At 38.4% G+C, this 26058-nt stretch overlaps 1 protein-coding gene across 1 annotated transcript; it reads right to left on the minus strand.

Moving 5' to 3' along the window:
* Window positions 1-20772: 20772 nt before the first annotated feature.
* Window positions 20773-24936, minus strand: LOC113292646 (DEAD-box ATP-dependent RNA helicase 1-like). The gene is made up of 9 exons (XM_026541533.1): window positions 24654-24936; window positions 24328-24572; window positions 23991-24238; window positions 23086-23237; window positions 22556-22727; window positions 22096-22280; window positions 21730-21934; window positions 21134-21239; window positions 20773-21007 (listed from the first exon to the last, which is right to left on the minus strand). The coding sequence occupies exons 1-9, from the start codon at window positions 24800-24802 to the stop codon at window positions 20889-20891; spliced, it is 1581 nt and encodes a 526-aa protein (XP_026397318.1). The 5' UTR covers window positions 24803-24936; the 3' UTR covers window positions 20773-20888.
* Between the last annotated feature and the right edge of the window lie 1122 nt (window positions 24937-26058).

Below are 26058 nucleotides of genomic sequence, written 5' to 3' on the forward strand. Positions count from 1 at the left end.
AAGTTGATATGTTCTCTTTTAGTCATGAAGTATCTCTATGAGAATTTCATTATGATCCCGTTAGTTTTCGTACCTTTGCCAATTTATATTGACAAAAAGGGGGAGAATTATTTTGTAGTTCACACTACATACATATGGTTTACGGATCATTATGTAAGGGTGTAGATGGTGGATTTTCGACAAAGGCTAAATTCGTAAACTCATAATTATACAAAGATCTGATTCGGAAATCAGACGTGAGTATCGAGACACGAGTCTCTCATCGAATTCTCAACGGAGAGTACTTTCTCTCAGAGTACATGTAGATATGTAGTCTCACGACTGGACAACGGCATATCTCATGAATACTGGATACTTTCAGTGATTATTTCTATACAACATCACGAGATGGACGGCTCCTAGACAGCTTGCTCTGCTAGTATAGAGCGATAACGTCTTCAGGAACAAACAACAAGTTTACCCTGACTATATAAAGGATATGACTTACCGGCAAGCTCGTATCATGATAATTAATGCTCCTAGATAGCTTGCTCTGCTAGTATAGAGCCATAAAGTTAATTATTCCTAATTACAATCGCTCTTATTCCATGGTCGAATCCACGACTGGTCCCATGGAATGACAATAACAAATGTTCTGATTCTATGATCGAATCCGCAGCTTGATCTCATAGAATAGCAATAACTATATTATCTCATTACTACGATTTCATGATCGAATCCACAACTGGTCTCATAAATGGTAATAGATAAACCTTAATTACTCCGATTCTATGGTCGAATCTACGATCCCATGGAATGGTAATGCTCACTTTATTATTCTGAATTCGTAGTTGAATCCTCATCTGATCCTATGAATTAATAATAAACATCTTATTACTCAGTTTTGTGAATTATTCTCCACTGAATTCCAAAATTAGTAATAAATAATCAACAACTGGGCGTCTGAGCTACCTCTAAGTAAGCCCCGATTCAAATGGTGAAGGTGTATTCAACGATGATACACTAACAATCACCGCACGAACGAGTAGTTCAAAAATACAACGAAACGATGAACCTATGCAAAATAGAGAAGAAAATAATAAATAATTAAAAATATTGACCAGGATGCTGGGAGCACGGACACACGACCGACCGTGTCGTGGTCAATCCCACGCCAGTTTTATATTTTTAATGCATTTTTATTGTTTTCCATGATTCGATGAAAATTCTCTCATTTTATCAAATCTCCTTCGTCTTGAGGAAACTCCTCGGTTTCATGGTAGTTCCATAAATCCATAAAAAATAATATAAAATTAAGGAAAGGAGTGTGGGGCTTGACCATTGGCCAACCGGCCCCACACCCACAGTTCCTTATTATTTTATTATTTTTTTTATTATTATTATTATTTCTCTAATTTCATGAAAAAACTCCTTGATTTCATGGTATTTTTGCACAAATCATCAAATAATAATAAAATAAAATAAATTATGAAAACTTGTGGGATCGGGCCTTGGCCGGCCGGCCATGCCCTATCCGGTCCCACACGCCCCTTTGTTCTATTAGTTTATTATTAGTTTTCCTTGAATTCATCAAATTCCTTGATTTCATGGTATTTCTCTCAAATTAGGAAAAATTCCCTCAAATCATCAAAATACCTAAAAATATTAAAAAATTAGGAAAACTCATGGGACCGGGCCCTAACCGGCCGGCCATGCCTTCCACGGTCCCACACGCCCTTGTTTTTTATTATTTTAATATTTTTTGCTTCCTTGAACTCATGAAAACTCCCTCAATTCATGTAAACTCCCTAAATTCATCAAATTTCTCAAAATTCATGAATTTTTCATAAAATCACTATAAAATTAGGGAAACTCGTGGGACCGGGCCCTAGCCGGCCGGCCATGCCTTCCATTGTCCCACACGCCCTTGTTTTAATATTTTAATATTTTTTGCTTCCTTGAACTCATGAAAACTCCTTCAATTCATGGAAACTCCCAAAATTCATCAAATTTCTCAAAATTCATGAATTTTTCATAAAATCATCAAAATATTATAAAATTATGGAAAAGGTACCACGGGACCGTGGACGCGGCCGACCGACCATGCCTTGACCACGGCGGTCCCACGCCTCCTCATTCCTTATTTTATAATTATTTTTCATCATCTCATGGTGTTTTCCTAAGTTTCGTCGAAACCCTAATTTTGGCATATTTTCTCGAATGGATGCTCAATTGCACGCCAGAAAATATCAAAATTCTCATAACTGAGACACGGACGCCTTGGGGACACGAGCATGCTATCTTGACCGACCAAGATTGGCTCCTTGGCTCACGGAAGCCGGTCCCATCCATTTTCACAGTTTTGACCTAATTTGCACAATTGCTCGTATTAGGTCCAAAATTCTCCCAAATACTTTGGATTTGCATGAAGTGATCGTCAGGCGGTCACTGTACAACCCAGGGACGGTTTCATGACTCCATGGTCGGTCCCTCGCCTCGTCATAATTAATTAGGTTTTCTCACCTAAGGCTCAGACGAGCATTTTCGAATAAATGATTAAACAAGCATTTAATCATTTTTTCACCAATAAATCGTCAACTCTTCAGGAGTTCTTCGTATTTGCTCACGAGAGCATATGGACACTACATGGTTGATCCACGGTCCCATGTAATCGCTCCCTCCTTCGTCCCATGGTTGAAATTCTGACGAACCATGAATTGATCATCAATTGATCAAATTAGGGTTTCTGAATCCAAGGATCATCATTCCAGATTCTAACCTTAATAATTTTATGACGACCTCATGGTCATTAATTTTATTAATTATGACCGGTTTAACGACTAGTATTTTAATTAATATTTTTGGTACGCTGCCAATAATCCATCAGACGAGCAACACATGCTCAGACGATCAAATATTCAACAATTCATCACATGAGCAACACTTGCTCAGATGATAAATATTTGTTCAAACCAAGGAATATTGGTTCAACAATCCACCGAATGAGCAATACTTGCTCACTTCATTGTAAGAACTATACCTTTGTCTCATGAAATGTTCAATTCACGAGTTTCAGAACATCATGTTCAACTCAACGACTACATGGACTCATCGTCCCACCAAACCACAAAATCATCAATTGACTAACAAACCACGAGACGTCAATCGTGTCACTTGGGGGGATATCACTTAGGGTTCTGGTATGGCGGTCTACGGCACATGTGTTCAAACACACGATGGAATGTGAGCAATTCGTGAAATCAGTTGAAGGAATTCACGAGGTAGTGGGTGGAAAATCGACCAAGTCTCCGCACGTTGAGCAACTGGTTTCAAACACGATCTCCACTTCCCCACTCCTTGATTCCATCAACTGTCACACTTCATGGAATCATGGTGTCTACAATTCCAGCAATATAAATAAGTCTCTGAATCATGATTGAATCATCATCAGTATCATCAATCTCACATCAAACTGACAACACGAGATCATCAACTCATCAATTGAGCAACTACTCTCAATTGAGCAATTTCAATCACTCATAGCTTATCGTATTCAGAATTCACACACCCACAATCTTTGATTACCATTGATTTCACACATTTCTCAGCTTCCCTCCTACAGATCAACCCATCCTCTCTTGTGACCGAATTTACTCTGGAACGGTCATTGTCTTGATTTAGGACGGAGTACTACAGATTGATCTCTCAAATATAAAGCACCCCATTTGCAGCGGTGCATCTGTGTGAGGTTTAACATTTCGCTCGGTTCGAGGAGTCTCCTCCGTACGGTCGTCTCCTCAATTCCTTAAAAACCAGTAAATAGTTTTTCCCCATCTACAGATTGGCGAACACAATGGGAGATCATTCTCTCGGTTGCAATCTCACAATTTCACAAGATGGTTGATCTCAGGTCAGGTTCAGTTACGAATCCTAACACAAACCGTGCTAGCACTAGCAACAACAACAATCAGAATATCCCGAAGATAATTACGACCTCCAACACTGATGGTGGTGACACTACTCATCCTCACGCCGAAGGTCATCCACTGTCCGGAAGACACCCTGAAGAAGTCAGAGGAGATCCACCGCCTACCATTGCTGATCTTATCAAAGCGCAGGAGACTCTTGCAAAGAACCAGACTGACATGGCTGCTACACAGAAGGAGCTGTGTAATTATCTCAAAACTCTCACTGAAAAGATGTCAGAGAATAATCAAGAGAAGGGAAAGGAGAAGGAAAAATCCTCGGACGACGTTCCTGAAGTAATTCCAATCCATACAGTAGAAGACGACGAAGTCCACAAAACTGCTGCAAACAACTCATCAACGAAGGGATCACCGAATTTCATCACTCGCGAGGATTTGGAGCACCTCTTAGAGAACCATGGAAAAGGCAAGACATCGCATGACCATCGTCATCAACCTCCTTATCCTGCCGCTACGCTGAGGATTCCACTCCCCAAAGGTTACGTTTCTCCAACTTTCACCTTGTATGATGGAACTGGCAATGCTCGGGAACATGTCTCTCGTTTTCTCGAAGCCTTGGGAGAACATGAACATAATCATGTCGTTCGTCTCAAGGAATTCTCAAAATCTCTGAAAGGCAGGGCATACACCTGGTATAACAGCATCACACCAGGGACCATCAACAAATGGGGAGAAATGGTTAATGCATTTTACAGGAAATACTTCTTCGTGTCAGAATAAGTCACCCTCTCCGACCTTGAAAGAATGTTTCAGAGGGTCAGTGAAAATCGCAATGATTATGTGAAAAGGTTCAGAATCCAAGCCTTGGATTGTCATGACCCAAACGTCACGGAGCAACAACTGGTGGACTTGTGCATCAATGGCATGCTCCCGGTCTACATGGCCTTGCTAGAAAACCTTCGATTCCAGACTTTCTCAGAACTTCACGAAGCTGCGAAGAGGTCGGCAACCACTGCACCCGCTCTTTTGGAAAGAGAAAAGTATAAAAAGACTGAAGATTCAAAAGACACTCGAGGAAGCAGGCGTCTGATCAACAAGCAGTATAACTTGCAACCTTCAATAAATACTGTCACGGAAGGGAGTAAGCGAAAAGCAGAACCACAACACAAGCAGACTTCATCCACCCCTTCAAAGACACACAAGAAGGAGAATTCTAAAACCCCTCCCCAGCATACGGAAGATCCAGAAGCACCTGATTTTCCCTGTTCAATGGAAGAAGTTAATGAACTACTCGATGCCTGGATTCAAGACGGCGCAATCAAATTGCCTTAAGTCAAGAAGGAACCAACTGAAGAGGCCATGGAAAATCCTCGGTATTGTCGCTTCCATAGATACGTCAGCCATCCCACGAGTGATTGCAAAATATTGAAGCGCATATTCAAAGAAAAGGTCGAATCAGGAGAGCTCAACCTAGGGACTGAGGGGGTGCACACAAAACCCCTCCCAGTCAGAACTTTTACCATCTCCGAACCCCCTGTCAAGGAAACGGTCCAATATCTGATCGAACATGTCTGCGAGCTGTTGTATCTTTCAAAAGCTCAAAGGAAAGACATGTTTGCTGCACTGAACCACATCATGTCCGGAAGAAGTACGTTGATCCAAGAGATTATCACCGGACCTTCAGCCACTGACACAGAAATGTATGACTGGGGACCGCTCACCACAGTGCACATTAAAGGAAATGAGTTAAAGAGGGCGTTCATCGATGTTGGTACCGCCGTCAACATCATCCCTTTGAAAACTCTCAAAGATGCTGGTATTACTCGACGGTAAGCCACCCACGCTCCCATAGCAATCAGAGACCACGAAGGAATCTCCAGAAATGCATACGGCTTCATCACTCTCAAAGTTATGGAAAGATCGATCTGCACTGAGGCCAAGTTTTTCATAATCCGGGAAGACCCTGGATACGACATGGTCCTTGGGAGAACTTGGATTCATGCTGAAAGGACAACGATGCCTTCAACACATCCTGTCATCGACAAGGATTCCGAGTCGGAAGACGAAGCAGAGGACGCACCACCGTTTGAGCATCTGGAAGAAGTAAAAACTCTAATGGGACTTACACAGGAACTTGGAGATAATCCGCACACCTTTGACAGAAGGTTTCGAGCTCAGACAAGTCTTATTCCCCCTCTTGCTCCAATATTACCAATGTTCAAATACGCTATTATGGTCCAAGGACTTCTCCCCATGAATAATTTAGCAGTCATCAAAAGCTACGACTGGGTAACTTCACCTCAACAATATTACACTCAATGGTTGGGTTCAGAACTTCTTCAAATCGGTCACTCCATCGAGAGGTTTATTGCTGAAGACTTGGCTAAGCATGATCAACACTATGCTGGATACTCTCTTCCGCGCGAGTGTCCATACGGGCCACAATCGAGGAATTCCATCAAACAGGGAATTCCGAATCAACGGAAGATATTCAAGTCACAATCGACCAAGCCTAACAAGTTTCATGAAGGGGACCTGGTTCTCAAAGCAGTTCAGCGCGGTCTTCATTCTACAAGGAACTCCAATTGGGAAGGACCATTCATGGTCGCTGAATCCGTGGCCGAAGGATACTACAAATTGACCAACACATATGGCAGAACCCTACCAGTAATTCACGAAAATTGGCTCAAGGCATTTATCTGAAATTATTGGACATTTAAGGTATTGGGCGTTTGAAGCACTCATGGTGTTGGGATTTAACATTTAGGATTTTCTTTCATTTGTATTACAATTCCTCCAAAACATTTGCAATACTTGCAATTAGTATTTGAATTCAGCAATTTATCAAAATTCAGTTCATATTTCGTAAAAGAAAATCTCTATCAAATCTATAAGAAAATCCTCAACCATCAGTCAATCCAAAACCATCTAAATATCAAAAATCCAAGTATAAACCTCACATCTCTCAGAAGTTCAGAAGTTCAAGAGATCAGCAAGAAAAGGCTTTCGCTCATCAGCATCCTTCAAGATTTGCAAAGCCGCCCTCTCCTTGTTCAACTCCTCGGTCAGCTTGGCAATATTGTCCTCCTTCTCCTTCATAGAATCGTTTGGAAAGGGTATGTTCTTCTCACATGAATCCTTGATAACGTTTATTTTCTTACGAAGCCATTTCACGTTGAGGCCAAGCCTTTCTGAATTCTCCAAGTTAAACTCCCAATCAAAGAGTATATCTGGAGTCACGGCATTCCTGGGTCTCGTATGCATGTCACTCACGACACGCAAGATAACGCCTACTTGCATGATTAAAGCATAAGCACTCCCAGGTTTCCTGTCAACGATCATATGGCCGAACTTCTTCCATATCGTCTCATACAAGCGTGCATATCCAATGGGAACGCTGAATCCACCGATCAGTTCATGATACGGGAGTAAAGTGTTAAATAGAGGATCGAAAGCGACCCCTGCAGTTGGATATTCATACACTATTATATGGTTCTCGGTCACTGGAGCGGCTCCCACGACTAAAGCAACAATTCCTTCAGTATTCTCCGCCGCTGTCTCGATTTTTTCTATCACTGAGGCAACAACCATCTGAGTTTCCATAACAGCAGTAGCGACCTTCTCATGGCCTTTAAATGCAGGGATGTTTGTATCTTCATCAATAACTCCGGAATGGTTAGAGTTATCATCGTTGGCTCCAGTATCCTCAACTTCGGTATCTAGCACCTAATACGAAGATTACATGAGGTTAGAGTCACGAATCCAAAGGAGATTATGAAAAACAGTATACCAGCAAGGCAACATCATCAAGGTTCATCATACTACATTCAAGGCACGAGAAAATAACATGGAAGTCATGAAAACACATTTTACGATGAGTCCGTCTGAAGAAACTGAACTCTTCCCTGTACTAGGAGACTAACTGGGAGAAATCTACAAGGAATCCGAGGATGTGTCATATTCCATTCTCTTCGTATGGATGTCCTCTATGACATGTCAAAATTTCATGACAACCTGATGAACGAGCGAGTAGATGTGGCCAAAATGTCAAGTGACGCGCAATCTGAAAAAGTTCTGGAAGTCTCCTGGAAGTTTACTATTTCGCCTTTTTCAGGCTCTGAACGTGCTCAAAACTTAAAAAAATTCTTTCACAAAGCTTGGAATTTTTCCGGGATTGAATTTGCACATGCAGATCATCAAAATCCGACTCCGGACGAAGATTCTATAGCGTTTCTACTAAAAAGCTGGTTTCTGAATTTTCTGACGACAAAATTCGACTAAGTTTTCACATGTTCACATGGGTTCTCATTCATTCATTTACAAGTCAGCCCTTTTATACTTCTATGAAGAATGTACAGGATATATACTTACTTGAGGAGTCTCCAAAGTGTCCAAGAGGTTGGAGTTGTCCACATCAACGACAAGAGGAACATCACTTCCATCCGGCTCCGAATCTTGGGAATTACCTCCATTCCTATTCCCAGAGGATGATTGAGTTACAGAATTCTCCATCTCCATGATGACATCCTCCTGTACACGTCCTTTACAATCAATATTTTCATCTACGAAACACCCCATTTGAACATGTGAAGAAATACTTACAGTTTCTTTGTCACTCAAATCAACGATTGCTTGTTCAGTAGCAGAAAATTGAAGACCTTCAAGACTTGATGGAGTAAAATTCTGGAACAAAATTAACAACGTTGGCTTCATGATTCTAATGCTAATAGCAATGAAATTCACGGTGATAAATATTGGGAACTCACCAAAGCACCAACTGGGGACTTTACGGTATTAGGTAATAGCTTATAACCTTTGTGCCTGCCTTCTCCGCCATGAATAACTGCCTCAGTCTCTGAGAAATCTACACCGATTCGAGGTCGTATATTACGACCGTCCTGTGGTGAAATCCAGTAATATAATCAGAATAAAGTTCTTATAATTTCGTGAAGATTATATGAAGAAACATACCTGAGAGCATCCTGGAGACGATTTTCGTTTATCACCAAAAAGATACTTCAATCTTGGTCGACTGGAAATCATCTCAGCCGAAGGAAGATCCTTGAATGGTGGTCTGGGAAATCTTACAAAGCCACGCAAACGCCCAAGTTGCTGGTCCCATAATTCTACATAACCTGGGGTTACATAGGCGAATCTATCAGAACCAGGAAACCAGTAGCTACTCCCTTCCACGTGAGTATGATCCAAATGAGTCCTGAGTTGCTCAACTGATGGCTTCCTTCTCCGTATGGTTGGAACACACTGATCCATACCCATTTGTCGAGCTGCTCTATCAATATTGTACTCCTCCACTGAAAGCTCTCCAAATGTGACTGATAGCAAATGACCAGGAGTGCAACTCAACATGAAAGATCTTTCGCCATCACTCAGATGCGCACCAGACGTCAAACTCGTTCTTTCCCCAGTATTGAAAGTCATCGGCTGAGAAACATAATTAGGGACTGACACCCACAGGCGAAAATTGAACTCAGATTCTTCATCTAACACATCAATAAAACGTATTTTAGAACGAGGCTACTTGGTGGACCAACGCATGATCCTAGCATTGTCTTTCTCAGGGAAAGTATGGCGCGCGTCAGTATTCGGTCCTTGCAGAACATTACGTGGAGTAGGTGCATAATTCTTAAAATGCTCCCACATCAAAGCTTGAAGAAACATCGTGTTGGCATAACACTCAATCTTCATAAAGCCGTTCGACACACTGGAGTCTATAATCAAGGAGTCCAGGTTGTAATACAAGGAGCCTAAAAATAAACTATCTATCGGAAGTTGCTCACCTTGAGCCATCTTAATAGCAAAGGGAATCACAAAAGGCTTCAACAAGTTTCCACTGTCTTCAAAAACGTCTCTGGACAACCACAAACATAAGAAAGCAGAAATGGGTAACATACCGTCGATGGGTTTATCAGAAACCTCGTCTTTGGGCCACCAGTGTGTCAACCAGGAAGCATAACATCCTTTACTACCAGCCTTATTCGCTTTCTCCATTGCAGCTGTCAAGACATGAGAGACGGGGTATCCTCATCTTAAATATCCCCAGGAAGATTTCCCGTGATCGGGAGATGCATCAGAGCCGCCACGTCTTCCAAGGTAATGGTAAACTCTCCCCATCTACATATGAAAGTGTGAGTGGGAATGCACCAGCGAGCAAACAGAGCCACAATACCACTTGCATCATGATAAATGAACAACTCTCCAGAAGCTTGAATAGCTCTCGTCACCTGCGCCTGGTCGAGCATAGTCCTCACATGAGGAAAACCCAATATGTGCCTCGCCCAGCCGGCAGATTTCTCCAAAGGTTGTCGAGAAAGCTTAAAATCTATGATTGATGAGGCGAAGACCCCTCGTCACTGTCTTAGGAGTCACCAATTTCTTCTGAGCAACAGTTCTGGGATTTATCAAAAGACGATACACTGGGGATTTCAAATGTTGCTCAGCTCCTGGAATATCTTTTTCAAAGAATGCATCATCTATGTTCGGGACATTCTTAATCCCAGGGATTTCGTCTTCGTCTCCCCCAACGGAATTTTTATCCATGCATGTCTCATCTCTGGAGATACCATCGTCAACACACATCTCTTCCCTCGAGGCGTCGTCAGCTTGGGAATTGGACATCTTTGCTAAGTAGCTGAAAAGGTTCACACTACATTCTACTTCAATATGTTGTCCAGATATAAATCAAGGAAATACAAGAAAAAATGGTAACTCTTAACTCTTACCTTTTATACTTCCACTAACAATAGTGATAGTAATGCTAGAGTTAACACCTCAAAATCGTTCGTCTCTTCGAAAACTGCAAAAAACGAACGAAACTTTATTTAATTTCCGAAATTGATTTTTCATGAAATCACGGACACAATTTCCATAATGTGAACATTCACACAACTGACCTATGAAGTTTAAAATAATAAAATATTTCATCATAAATATATTGTCTATCTTCGAAGGTTCCTCAAAACCCACGTTTTGATTTTTCAAAAAAAACAGCAATTAATGCAACATTGCTTACATAAATTCTCAAGAATTTTATCTAATGAAAACAAATTCATTCAAATAAAATATACCATCATATTTTGCACAATATATGTCACGGATACATATATAAAAAAAAAAACTTTATTTTCCTTCGTATCGTCGTTATTTGTCTTTAAAACGAAGGTTTATTTCAAAAAATATTGTGAAAGCTCACATCTCATACATATGATAAAGTTTTGTATTTACATGAAAGCTCATAAGCAAAATTTTATTACTAGACACAAGTTCATCATACATATTTTCCTTCGTGTCATCGTTATTTGTCTTTAAAACGAAGGATTACTCCGATTTCATGAAAATTCACTTCTTTTATGATAAAACCTTGGTACCCATGAAATATCATAAACTAAGTTTTATCACTGAACCTAGGTTCATATAATAAAAAAAAATCTCTCCTAAATCAGGGATTATAGTTAGTTTTCAAGACTAACGATTGAACGAACATACGTTTTTCAAAAACGAGGTTTTTTTCATAAAACTCACACTAATATACACACATGTATATGACTTCATCATGATAAAAGCATGAACAACTCATGAGGATCATAAACATCAGGAAAAAAAAACGCACCTGGAAAGTTCTGACGGAAATTGGCCGGCGGCAACGGCGACAGGCGGCGGCGGCGCTGGAACTCGGCGACTTCCTGCTGCTGGCGTGATGAAGATGAAGAGTTGATCAAGGTGCTGGTCGTGTGAAAAAAAAAGGATTAATCCCTTTTATATCAATTTTTATTTCCAAAACCTAATTTTCTAAGGATTTCCTTATTGGGCCCGACCCGCGAATCCTAACCGACCACGGACTCGTCGTCCAAACCAGCGGTTCAACACCAATTTATGCTCATCAAACGATGCTCCAATCATGACATTGAAGCCTTCATCAAGTCGTGGTTTGCTCATGCTCTCTAAATCCGATAACGTCTCAACTTACGACTAAGTTCAATTACTGGTATTATTATTTATGGCCGGAAAATCACCATTTAATGTTGACTGAGGAACACAGCTTTCCTCAGTAAGCAGGGGACTTAATGTAGATGGTGGATTTCGACAAAGGCTAAATTCGTAAACTCATAATTATACGAAGCTCTGATTCAGCAATCAGACGTGAGTATCGAGACACGAGTCTCTCATCGAATTCTCAACAGAGAGTACTTTCTCTCAGAGTACATGTAGATATGTAGTCTCACGACTGGACAACGGCATATCTCATGAATACTGGATACTTTCAGTGATTATTTCTATACAACATCACGAGATGGACGGCTCCTAGACAGCTTGCTCTGCTAGTATAGAGCGATAACGTCTTCAGGAACAAACAACAAGTTTACCCTGACTATATAAAGGATATGACTTACCGGCAAGCTCGTATCATGATAATTAATGCTCCTAGATAGCTTGCTCTGCTAGTATAGAGCCATAAAGTTAATTATTCCTAATTACAATCGCTCTTATTCCATGGTCGAATCCACGACTGGTCCCATGGAATGACAATAACAAATGTTCTGATTCTATGATCGAATCCGCAACTTGATCTCATAGAATAGCAATAACTATATTATCTCATTACTCCGATTTCATGATCGAATCCACAACTGGTCTCATAAATGGTAATAGATAAACCTTAATTACTCTGATTCTATGGTCGAATCTACGATCCCATGGAATGGTAATGCTCACTTTATTATTTTGAATTCGTAGTTGAATCCTCAGTTGATCCTATGAATTAATAATAAACATCTTATTACTCAGTTTTGTGAATTATTCTCCACTGAATTCCACAATTAGTAATAAATAATCAACAATTGGGCGTCTGAGCTACCTCTAAGTAAGCCCCGATTCAAATGGTGAAGGTGTATTCAACGATGATACACTAACAATCACCGCACGAACGAGTATTTCAAAAATACAACGAAACGATGAACCTATGCAAAATAGAGAAGAAAATAATAAATAATTAAAAATATTGACCAGGATGCTGGGAGCACGGACACACGACCGACCGACCGTGTTGTGGTCAATCCCACGCCAGTTTTATATTTTTAATGCATTTTTATTATTTTCCATGATTCGATGAAAATTCTCTCATTTTATCAAATCTCCTTCGTGTTGAGGAAACTCCTCGGTTTCATGGTACTTCCATAAATCCATAAAAAATAATATAAAATTAAGGAAAGGAGTGTGGGGCGTGAACATTGGCCAACCGGCCATGCCTTGGTCCCAACCGGGCCCACACCCACGGTTCCTTATTATTTTATTTTATTATTATTATTATTTCTCTAATTTCATGAAAAAAACTCCTTGATTTCATGGTATTTTTGCACAAATCATCAAATAATAATAAAATAAAATAAATTATGAAAACTTGTGGGACCGGGTCTTGGACGGCCGGCCGGCCATGTCCTAGTCGGTCCCACACTCCCCTTTGTTTTATTATTTTATTATTAGTTTCTTGAATTCATCAAATTCCTTGATTTCATGGTATTTCTCTCAAATTAGGAAAAATTCCCTCAAATCATCAAAATACCTAAAAATATTAAAAAATTAGGAAAACTCGTGGGACCGGGCCCTAGCCGGCCGACCATGCCTTCCACGGTCCCACACACCCTTGTTTTTTATTATTTTAATATTTTTTGCTTCCTTGAACTCATGAAAACTCCTTCAATTCATGGAAACTCCCTAAATTCATCAAATTTCTCAAAATTCATGAATTTTTCATAAAATCATTATAAAATTAGAGAAACTCGTGGGACCGGGACCTAGCCGGCCGACCATGCCTTCCAAGGTCCCAGACGCCCTTGTTTTATTATTTTAATATTTTTTGCTTCCTTGAACTCATGAAAACTCCTTCAATTCATGGAAACTCCCAAAATTCATCAAATTTCTCAAAATTCATGAATTTTTCATAAAATCATCAAAATATTATAAAATTAAGGAAAAGGCACCTCGGGACCGTGGTCGTGGCCGGCCGACCATGCCTGGACCACGGCGGTCCCACGCCTCCTCATTCCTTATTTTATAATTATTTTTCATCATCTCATGGTGTTTTCCTAAGTTTCGTCGAAACCCTAATTTTGGCATATTTTTCTCGAATGGATGCTCAATTGCACGCCAGAAAATATCAAAATTCTCAGGACTGAGATGCGGACACCTTGGGGACACGAGCACACTATCTTGACCGACCAAGATTGGCTCTTTGGCTCACGGAAGCCGGTCCCATCAATTTTCACAGTTTTGACCTAATTTGCACAATTGCTCGTATTAGGTCCAAAACTCTCCCAAACACTTTGGATTTTCATGAAGTGATCGTCAGGCGGTGACGGGACAACCCAGGGCCGATTTCATGACTCCATGGTCGGTCCCTCGCCTCGTCATAATTAATTAGGTTTTCTCACCTAAGGCTCAGACGAGCATTTTCAAATAAATGATTAAACCAACATTTAATCATTCTTTCACCAACAAATCGTCAACTCTTCAGGAGTTCTTCGTATTTGCTCACGAGAGCATATGGACACTACATGGTTGATCCACGGCCCCATGTAATCGCTCCCTCCTTCGTCCCATGGTTGAAATTCTGACGAACCATGAATTGATCATCAATTGATCCAATTAGGGTTTCTGAATCCAAGGATCATCATTCCAGATTCTAACCTTAATAATTTTATGACGACCTCATGGTCATTAATTTTATTAATTATGCTCGGTTCAACGACCAGTATTCTAATTAATATTTTTGGTACGCTGCCAATAATCCATCAGACGAGCAACACATGCTCAGACGATCAAATATTCAACAATTCATCACATGAATATTTGTTCAAACCAAGGAATATTGGTTCAACAATCAATATTCAAAGATCCACCGAATGAGCAATACTTGCTCACTTCATTGTAAGAACTATACCTCTATCTCATGACATGTTCAATTCACGAGTTTCAGAACATCATGTTCAACTCAACGACTACATGGACTCATCGTCCCATCAAACCACGAAGTCATCAATTGACTAACAAACCACGAGATGTCAATCGTGTCACTTGGGGGGATATCACTTAGGTTTTGGTCTGGCGGTCTACGACACGTGTGTTCAAACACGCGATGGAATGTGAGAAAGTCGTGCAATCAGTTGAAGGAATTCACGAGGTAGTGGGTGGAAAATCGACCAAGTCTCCGCACGTTGAGCAACTGGTTTCAAACACGATCTCCACTTCCCCACTCCTTGATTCCATCAACTGTCACACTTCCTGGAATAATGGTGTCTACAATTCCAGCAATATAAATAAGTCTCTGGATCATGATTGAATCATCATCAGTATCATCAATCTCACGTCAAACTGACAACACGAGATCATCAACTCATCAATTGAGCAACTACTCTCAATTGAGCAATTTCAATCACTCAGAGCTTATCATATTCAGAATTCACACACCCACAATCTTTGATTACCATTGATTCCACACATTTCTCAGCTTCCCTCCTACAGATCAACCCATCCTCTCTTGTGACCGAATTTACTCTGGAACGGTCATTGTCTTGATTTAGGCCGGAGTACTACATATTGATCTCTCGAATCTAAAGCACCCCCTTTACAGCGGTGCATCTGTGTGAGGTTTAACATTTCGCTCGGTTCGAGGAGTCTCCTCCGTATGGTCGTCTCCTCAATTCCTTAAAAACCAGCAATTCGTTTTTCCCCATCTACAAAGAAGGAGTGGTTTTCATTGTAAGATGAAGTATTAACTAAGGGGGAGTGGTACATATCACCGTAGTATTATTGTCAAAGTTATGATACAATTGAACTTTGATGTTGTGTAATAATACTATGACACCGTATAACAATAATTGAGAACATATGTTTTCTTATTGTTATGGATACGAATATTCAACAACAATGATGTTGCGTTGAACACGTTCAGAATCACTGGAGTACTTGGTGTAACGAAGAATTCAAGGAATGTTGAAGAACCAAGGAAATCAAGCATGTTGGATGAGAAGTTACAAAGTTTATTTATTTTGTAATCCATATGTATTGATAGTTTTGTCACTAAAATTGACAAAATGGGGGATTTTTAGATCACTGCTTGGTCGAACTCGCAAGCGTTGCTATCTTAAGTTTGTTTTTAAGTTTAGGTGATCAAAACTATAAGTCTTGATTTCTATTCTACTTATGACTATGTCTCGGATTAGGATAGAATGTGTAGTTGAGCTTTAGACTTCACGGCGTTCATCGATTGAAGAAAAAGATCTACTGAGGAGAACTTGGAGGAACTTTATAAACAAAAGGTATGTAGAGACTAAACTTATCTATCACTCAGAAGTTTATTCTATTATATCTCCTAATGAGACTAAGTCGTATAGCTATATAGACTTTTACATTATACACATTTGATATTTCGAGCTGAGTTTAACTCGCTTATATCTTTCTCGAAATATGTGTTGAAAAGCTTTTTGCTTTAGCTACGTTCATCATTATTCTTGACGAGTTTAGTTGGAAAACAATTTATTTGTTGGAAACTAAATAATGATTCAAAAGATGATCATGTGAAAATTTCCTTGAAACATCTTACATAATTTGTGTGAGACAGTCATTTGATGTAGACTCGGAATGTTTCGTATTGATCATTCGATCACTTGAAAATTACTTATAAGTTAATAGTTTGTGTGAGACAGCTATTTTCGTCTTCTAAGGATGTTTCAATGATTCAAATGGGAGTTTATAACAATTAACCATTGTCTGGATATAACACAGTATGCATACCAATATGCAAACTGTTGTGGTATGATTCAGGTCCGGAAACCAAGTTTGCATACCAGTATGCGAGCGGTTTTAACTGTCAAAGTCTGGGAACCAAGTTTTCATACGATTATACCAATGGTTCTACCTGAGTTAGGTCCGGAACAATAGTATGCGTACCCGTTTGCGAACTGTCGGTCAAGACCAAAGTTCGGAACTTAAGTTTGCGCACCCGTTTGCAAACTAAGTTGGTTTAAGTTCTAAAATCGGTTAAGTATGATTTCATACTCAAGAAAAAATACATTTATAAATTAAGGAATGCAATATTTGCAAATTGTGGCTAAATGTTCATGAATTGGTTGTTTTGAATCAAATCTGATTTTGTTTCAATTGTGTCTTGTATACTTCTATGAGAATACAAACAATTGAACAAATCTATGAGTAACACAATTAGGTTCATTTTATTATCATTTGATCTAGAAGTGTTAGATGAATGTGGTTAATACAAAAGTGTTCATATGGCTAACTTCGGTTAACTATTGTTGAGCCAACTCAATGTACACGTTTAGGTACGGTTACCCATATCTAAATTAAGGTATATTTCATTTGTGTGTAAAAAGCTAAGAGCATATAACGGTGGAGAGATATTGCTTTGGTTTTAAGCAAACTTAGCTTGAATCTTAAATCAGGATTTCATCTAATAGTGAATATTGATTGCTTTATTTCAAAGCTATCAAAACCTGATTTGAAGACTATATAAGGGAGAACTCTAGCAATTGGAAAACCTAATCCCCACACCTCATGTGTGATACTAGTTGCGTACTAGATTTTATTCTCTTTTAACCTAGGTTTTTCCTAAAACCATTAATGTTAACGACTTAAAGACTTCATCGGGATTCTGAAGCCAGACCCAACTATTTTTTCTGTAGTTGCTTGTTCTGATCTTACTTGTTCTATCGTATTGAATACTATCTTCTCTAAGATTTTCTCGAGATTTATCTCCGATAGGTAAGATATAAAAAGTAATCACAAAGCTCTTCGTCTCATTCTTTGTGATTCCACGATAACTTGTTCTACTACCATATAGTTAAGTTATTGTGAGTTGATTGATATTTTTAGGCCGTTCTTCGAGAATATAAGAACAGATTATCAATTGGTTCCTTTTCACCTTGATTTATCAAAATACGGAACAAAACTTCGTAGGTACTTCTGTGGGAGACAGATTTATCTATCAGAATAGACTTTTCTGTGGGAGACAGATTTGTTTATAAAGTCTTCGACTTTGGGTCGTAGCAACTCTTAGTTGTGGGTGAGATCAGCTAAGGGAATCAAGTGTGTAGAGTCCTGCTGGGATTCAGAGACGTAAGGAACGCGACTGTACCTTAAACGGTGTGAGACTTGGTTAGGGCTCAAGTACATTCCAGTCTGAAGTTAACTTGTAGTAGACTAGTGTATGTAGCGGCTTAATATAATGTGGTGTTCAAATCAGGACTTGGTCCCAGGGTTTTTCTGCATTTGCAGTTTCCTTGTTAACAAAACTTCTGGTGTCTGTGTTAATTCTTTTCCGCATTATATTTTTTTATATAATTGAAATATCACAAGTTGTGCGTAGTTCAATCAATTGGTAAATCCAACCCTTGGTTGTTGATTGAAATTGATTAACACTTGAACATCGGTCTTTGGTACCGATCAAGTTATTTCTCATATCAATCAGGCTCACAGATCTCTATATATTCGATTGTAGAATGTATTGAGAAATTGAGATAGAACTCTTGGATGTTTTTCCTTGATTAAGTTTGACTGTCTAGCTAATTCTTTTTGGAATTATATTGGAGTTAGTCCGTACAGATTTCCGAACGAAATATTGGGTGTGGTTGTTAGACCCCCGCTTTTCACAGTCCATTTAATTTTTCTTATTATAACACTATTGAAGACCTCCCTTTCGGATTTTTAACAACTTTTTCCTATAAAAAATCTCACTGGATCTTGTTTAATTCTTGGCAAGTTTCCCAACATTTAAGTTATCTTGAAAAACATTCTTCCTAGTGGATCTTGTTTAACTCTTGGCAAGTTTCCCAACATTGAGGTTATCTTGAAAAATATTTCGACGTCAGAGTATCTGAAAATACAAATGAGAGTAATGCAAGTGAAGAGACATTTTGTACTCAATAGACCTGCTCGGAGATTTAATTTACTTCATATGGTATTCCACTCGTTTTGGTTAAGAGGCTGAATACTGAATTAATGTCTCAAGTTTTTTTTTTCTTTAAAAATATATTGAAACAACAGAAAATTACAGGAGGCTATTAACGCTGTCGGCTTCCCTTATCTCATTTGTGAATTTTGAGATATGGGGAACTTCCAACAAGTTGTTACACTCATAATGTGAAAATATAGCATTTGAAAGTAAAAACATAGTGTCATAGTCTAAAGCATAATGAATAAAATGTGGCATTTGTCTCCATTGTTGTTTGCGTGCACCTTGAATTCTTTCATGTTTTGCTAGAGCATCTGCTGCCTTATTACTATTCCTACGATTGAAAGTAAAACCCAAAAAAAAGACTCATATGTCAGCACAACCCTCATGGCTTCAGAAATAATTGCCTGATTTCTCCGCTGAATCGTGTTTTGCCTGACCTTGTGCGAAATCAATTACTCCATTACAATCTCCCTCAATCCATAAGAATTTACGATTCGTGCATGTCTCCCATCTTGCTGCTTCGAGCTAAGTCGGTGCTTCTGCGCCTTCAGGGATGGAGGCATAGATGATACCAGATCCATCTTGAATAGTTGTACCTATTACAACACGTAAGATTAGTACATCACTTGTGATATTATTTTCATTAATCCATAAAGCATCAAAACTGATTTTACATGTATTTGGTTCAGGTGAAATCCATCTTTTGCTGTTATTAGTATTCTGAATTGTAAGAGGTATTGGTATTGTTCCTGAAACAGTTGTGTATCCTGATGTCAATTCAAAAGAAAGATGTAACAAAGAAGGTGACCAAAATTTAAGATGTCTGCAAACTTGTTTTTGGTTTTTCATGGACAATTCTCAAGCATCTTTCTTTCCATATTATACAACATTTTGTGGCTACAATTTCGATCACATTATTCTCTGAATTTCCTACAATCCTGTTAGAGTAAAGATTCTTCAATAAAAGGCCTGGGTTTAAGTTATAATTCAAACCTGGCAACGGTGGTAGCATCCATACAAATTTGTGTAAGCACATCAAAAGAAAAAAATGTTTCAGAGACTCGCATGGATGATTACAAAAAAAATGCAATGTAAGTCCATGTTTCCTAAGTAATGACCTAGCAATTTCCTAATTGGTAATGCATTATGGATGTATTTCCACAAAAAGATCTTAATTTCTCTGCGATGCATTCAACTTCCAAAAGGCTTTCCATAAGGCGACCGTGGGTTGCGTAGTCTGGTTAGGTACATTGTTATGCAATTTATCATACATCGATTTTAGAGTTTACCATTTTTAGTTAAAAGCCATCTTAAGATGTCTTTTTTTCATTTTCCCATTTATGTCTGGAAAAAGTTTGATCTTTATACTTTTATCTGAGATACATGAAGAAAAGTTATTTCTAACTTTATCTAAGTTCCACTTCTGAGTCGATTAACTCGGATGTAAGTGTTGAAAGAGTTTAGTTTTGAACCACGGACCCCGACTTCCCAACAGCTAAATTTGTGAATCATCGACACTCCCTATTTAATACATTTCCGTATTCATGTCTCATTGTAATGCCTTTTTGTGTGAAAAATTGTTGTATTTCTAAAGTACTTGTCTCTTGGAATACTAGCCCACAAAGCCTTTGGTTGAGAAGCAATCTCCAGGCTAATTTGGCCATCATAGCCATTTTCATTTTATTGGCTTCTTTGAACCCTAAATTTCCCATAACTACTGCACAAAAAATAAAAACATTTTAAGTAACATCCCTTTCCCCACCAGAAATCTCCCTAGATTGCATTAATGTTTCAAGTTGTTGGTTAAAACATGTGATTGAAATATTAGTTAACATTTTGGTACACAATTTCACTTGAGGAATTTTTGTAACATAAAAAAAGGAATTATTCGCATTACTATCACATTTACTTTCTAAGAAATGGCTTGTGCAATAACTAGTTTTTACATACAGAAGAACCAAAAATTGGTGATGAAGTATACCAAACCCTAATTCGTTTGACTATTCCATTTCTTGGCTGATCTTCATGCTTCCTTCCGAGGCTCTGGAAGACTGGAAGTTCATTTGACGTCTTTTTTTGAACTTCTCCTGTTGCATGCACTCCTTATATTTCTGGTTTGCTGTTTTGAAACAGAGTAGAAATCTTAAGTGATAGGCTAACTCAAATCAACCTAGTACTCAAGTTACTGATCAAGTTAAATTGACTACTAGATATTCTTTTATGGAAATAAAGATTGAGAAACTACCAGAATCATAAACTGAGCTAAGTTTTTCGAATATATCTTCGGGTACATTATGAACACTACAAGAGTCTTTATCAGCTTCTTTCAGAAGTTTTTTAAACTCAACAACCTGAAATGTAAAATCAGTGAAAAAAGAAGACATTGAGCAGACTAGTAGAAAATGAGTTTCACATATTACACAACAGAAAAGAGAAATCGTGTTTCAAGATAAAAGTTCATAAAAGTTCATACAAAAGACTTTAATGTCAGCCTGTTTCCTCTCTTCTTTTAACCAAATCCCTTCAGTAAACAAGAGATCAAATACAATACTTGAATACATAAAACATTAAAGAACTTTTTGTCTTAGTTCGATTGGGAGAAGTGGTAAAGGATCATTTTTTTTTTCTTCAAATTATTCATTTATACCTCATCATCGAAACCAATTTGACAGACTAAACCTAATGCTCTTTTAGACTACTAAGCCTTAATAAATAACAAATACAAATTGATAGGCCGTCCTTTACTATTAGATCTAGGGTAAAAAAAAGTGAAGGAACTTGTTCTGGTATTAGTAACTATTTTGACAAATGTCTTGCGAAGAAATCATAGAGTCCGTATACCTGATTTCTTGCCAGAAAGGTGAAGCAATGTCCACTATTCCCTGCCCTGGCAGTCCGACCTGCGCGATGGATATATGTCCTAACATGGAAAGGCATGGCGTAGTTAATCACATTCCTCACCCCTGCAACATCCATACCACGAGTCATAGCATCTGAAGCAATAAGCACCTGTATTTTTCCCTCCCGAAATTTTTCGAGTGTCTTGCTGCAAACGAAGGACGGAATATGAAAATTCACTAAGGAGAATATCCAGCATCAAACAGACTCTAGTATTGCAAATATAACCGAGTGATACCTTCAGGCTGCAAGGTACATATACAGCTCAGAAGTTGAAACGTAGATTTTCTTAATCAGTACAGGATTTACCTTCGTAGAGATTGAGGTTGAAAAGCAGAATATTCTTTGATCTTAAAGGGCAAATCAAAACAATTTAACATGGTACAAAGTTCGTGAGTTGAATCCTTAGATTTTGCAAAAACAATACTTTGTTCTCCTTTTAGCTCATGCAGAAGTGCCGCCAAGTAAAGAGGTCTACATTTTACTTCACATGTCTAAACAAAGAAATCAAAGGAAAATATACGTGAATTGATGAAAAGAATAACTTTGGAATCTCTTAAAAATAGAAGGTTACTAAAAGAATGTTCACATGATACATAGATTATTTAACAATATTAAAGTAGTGTAACCAGATTGCTCTTTTCTGTAACCAAGTACGGGAAATTATACAGAACCTCCAAAGGAATGAATTGATGCTTCAAACAAAATAAAAAATAAAATAAAGGAACGGAACGGACTGTTTAGTAAGATAATGCTCAAGGAGACGTACCAATTTGAATAATTGTAGCTTGTCAGGTAGCTTATAGCGGCCAGTTGTCAAAAACAGAGGATGATGCAGATCAAGCTTGGAAAGCTTGCTAGGACTTTGGGTCAGAGTGGCAGATAAAATCATCTTCACAAGCCTCGGGGAAGATTTACCTTTAAACCCCCTTTCGTTACCGCTACATCAAAAAATTATATTTTGAAGGTGATTAGGTTTACTATTAGCTTAAAGGAATCTGCAGACTATGTGAGAGACAGAAATGGCCTCTGACAAATCCACAACCGTGGAGTATTCAAATAATCATCCTGCAACAGCGGTTTTCTAAGGTCAATGGCATAGCTTGTTATTACATGTATATGTAGTATCATACTGTAATAAAACAAACTCAGGAGCACTGACGAAATGTATTGGCACTCGCTCAGGTAAACTTTTAGCGGACAAATCTGTCCCAATCCTCTTAAAGGTTAATTTATCTGAAGTTAACAAACAATTGATTTTACAAACTAAGTATCAAAATGGGATCATATAAAACTTACGATCTTCTTATAGTTCTCAGGGGACCGAACAAAGATTGAGAAGCCCTCATATGTGAAAACTGGTGTTCCTCATCTGAACGGGTCAATTGAAGCACGGCATGAAGAAAATCTTGATATTCCTCTCCAAGTAGCTTGTCTATTTCATCAACTACCTGAAAATCTCAAGTATGTAAGCTTATATATATTACTACAGTTAGCTGAGGTCCTATGATAGAACTGGTCAATGATATGTTTGTTGTGATTCTTCTAACTAAACAGTTTCAATGACCCATGCCTTTAGTTATTGAGACATTATGCCATTGATTTAATTCAAAGGCATGATGAACCTTGGGTTACGACAATACTGACTACTGATCCAAAAAGATAGGGAGCTTAGAGTGATAGGAGTTAAACCTGGCAGAAACGAACCCGAACATTCTCATCAAGTGAATCATTTAGATGAATTTGTATTCATCATTAGTATCTAAGCATACAATCATGTGACAATTCTAACTTGCCAAGATATTCGTCAACTTTTTGAATTCCTTATAGATTACAAGTGAAATATCACTTAACAAAATTAGAATGTCATACTAGCAAGGCACAAGCTATTACGAATTCAGAATCCCCTACCACACATACAACTGTAAACACAAAATTGCTCTAGCAACAAAATATCTACTTGAGTATGCTACGTATACAGAACCTCTCCAGACAGTCGATGTCCTTAGATTCATCATTTTAAGGGCGAGATTACGAGTTTAAAGTCTAAATCTATTCATACAAGCATAGCAAGTTGATACATCAACGAGAAAACTTGAGGGAAGGGACAAACAAACGGAATATAAACATAAGAAACTAGAGTAGAAGAATTTCAGTCTAAAAATTGTGCATAGATAACTCAGTTCACACAGTTTATCACTTACAAGAAACTGAAGATGCTCAAGAGTAAATCCCTTTGTTGTGTTAATATGGTCCATCAGTTTTCCAGGTGTTGCCACTAAAATATCAACTCCGCTTTCTAATTCTTTCTCTGGGTCATACCAAACACCTGCCTCGAGCTCAGGCCGCTTAATGAGCTGTGCTATCTCATCTGACATTTTACCTTTACCACCAATAGCTGAACCAACAGTTAACCCCACAGCTGGTGCTATACATTCAAATACACTTTTACCTATAAAATGCAAAAAAAGAAAGAAAAAAAAAATCACTAAACAGCCCAACTCTAGAAAATTAACACATCAATTACCAACGTTCGAAGACGAACCTGCACTGCCAAATCACGGGAAGGCAAGACGACTAATGCGCGTAAGCGTCTAACATTCTGTGTTGAAAGAGATTGAACAATAGGCAATGCATAAGATAAGGTTTTTCCACTTCCAGTTGGTGAATTAATACAAAGGTCTCTCTCGAATTGACCAGGTCCAATTGTTTGTTTCCATACTGCATATTGAATTGGATACAATGTAGTAAAATTCCCATTGATATTACTTAATGCCTCCACCAATCTAAACAAAAATAATTCAATAATCAAAGAAACAATCAGAAACACTAAAAGTGAATGACAGATAAAGGGGGAGAGGGGATACCTGGGATCAAGACCAGGAACATGTTCCAATAGAATATCTTCAATAAGATTAACATTTATAGGAGCTCTCATCCATGGGAGAACGGGAATTTTCTTCTGTTTCGGCTCCTCTTCAACCATTTCAGATGATTTTCGTTTAGTACTAACCATTTTGAACTAGTGGATGTAATACAGTCCCTGAAACTGATTTAAAATTGAATCAATTCATGTTACAACTGATTTAAACAAACAGAAAATCTTTATTCAAACCCTAGAAATGACAAATCACTCTCAACCCATTTATATTTTGTATGATTCATATTTAATCTTAATCTTAAATGAATGAGAAAAAAAAATAAAAACCCCAAAATTTTCATACCTAGGAGTAGGAAGTTCACAGTTGAAAATGAAGTGTTGATTTCGATAGGTGTTGGACCGTTGGTGAAGATTCGAAGTAGTTGTTGTAAAAGCAATGTTGTTAAAAAGAAGCTTATTGTAAGAATCCTATATTACTAGATTTTATGTCCGTGCTATGCACCGGACAGATCCGAGAATCGCTTTGTCTCGTCCCGTCCCGATGAATGCTTAGGATTTTTGAATTGGAGTAGTTCCCGATATAGGCTTAGCATTTTTTATTTGGTATGGTTCGGCTTTGCCTCGCCCTGTCGCTTAGAATTTTTGATTATGCCCGTACTACGCATCGTGCAACCTTTTCTTTTAACCATATTTTTGATTTAGTATGGTGTGGCTTCGCCCCTCCCCATCGTGATGCGTTAAACTTTTTTTTTCCTTTTAACAAATTAATACCTAAACCGTGCTTTGCAGAGGGTCCAACTTAGGATTTTTGATTTCATCTGGCTCGTTTTCGCCTCGCCTCGCCTGGCCGTTTATATTTTCTTTTGATGATCCAGGCACCATATTTCACCCTTTTGGTTTTCTTCTTATTTTTATTTTAATGGGAAATAGATCATTCTTGATTTATGCGGTGTTGCTCAGTGGCTAGCAGTAGCGCTCTGCCACTCTCTTTCATTTTTGTCAGTTTTTGACTGTGGTTAGTTACTCCGACGTTTTCAGTTGGAAAAACTTGTATTTTCCCTCAATTTATCGTCGGCCCCTTGGACAATAAGCATATTGAACAGACCGTACAGTTCCTCAAAGCAGCCACTGCAGTTTTGGTATTGGGCACCTTTTCTCGGTAGCTATTATTCAGTTCACGGATGCCTTTAGCCATCATGTATCTTTTAACACGTGTGCTGCCTTTCCAACAATCAGTTAGACGTGTCATGTATCACAGACAACACCGTCTTTTCTTTCTTTCCACTTCATATTTCTTCTCTGCTTTTACAATTAAAAACTAAAACGAAGATACCATGTTGCTTAGAATACCGGAGAAAATCAAAAAAATTCTTCATATTTCGTCTTTATCT

The sequence above is a fragment of the Papaver somniferum genome, chromosome 1 (genome assembly GCF_003573695.1).
Source record: "Papaver somniferum cultivar HN1 chromosome 1, ASM357369v1, whole genome shotgun sequence".
NCBI lineage: Eukaryota > Viridiplantae > Streptophyta > Magnoliopsida > Ranunculales > Papaveraceae > Papaver > Papaver somniferum.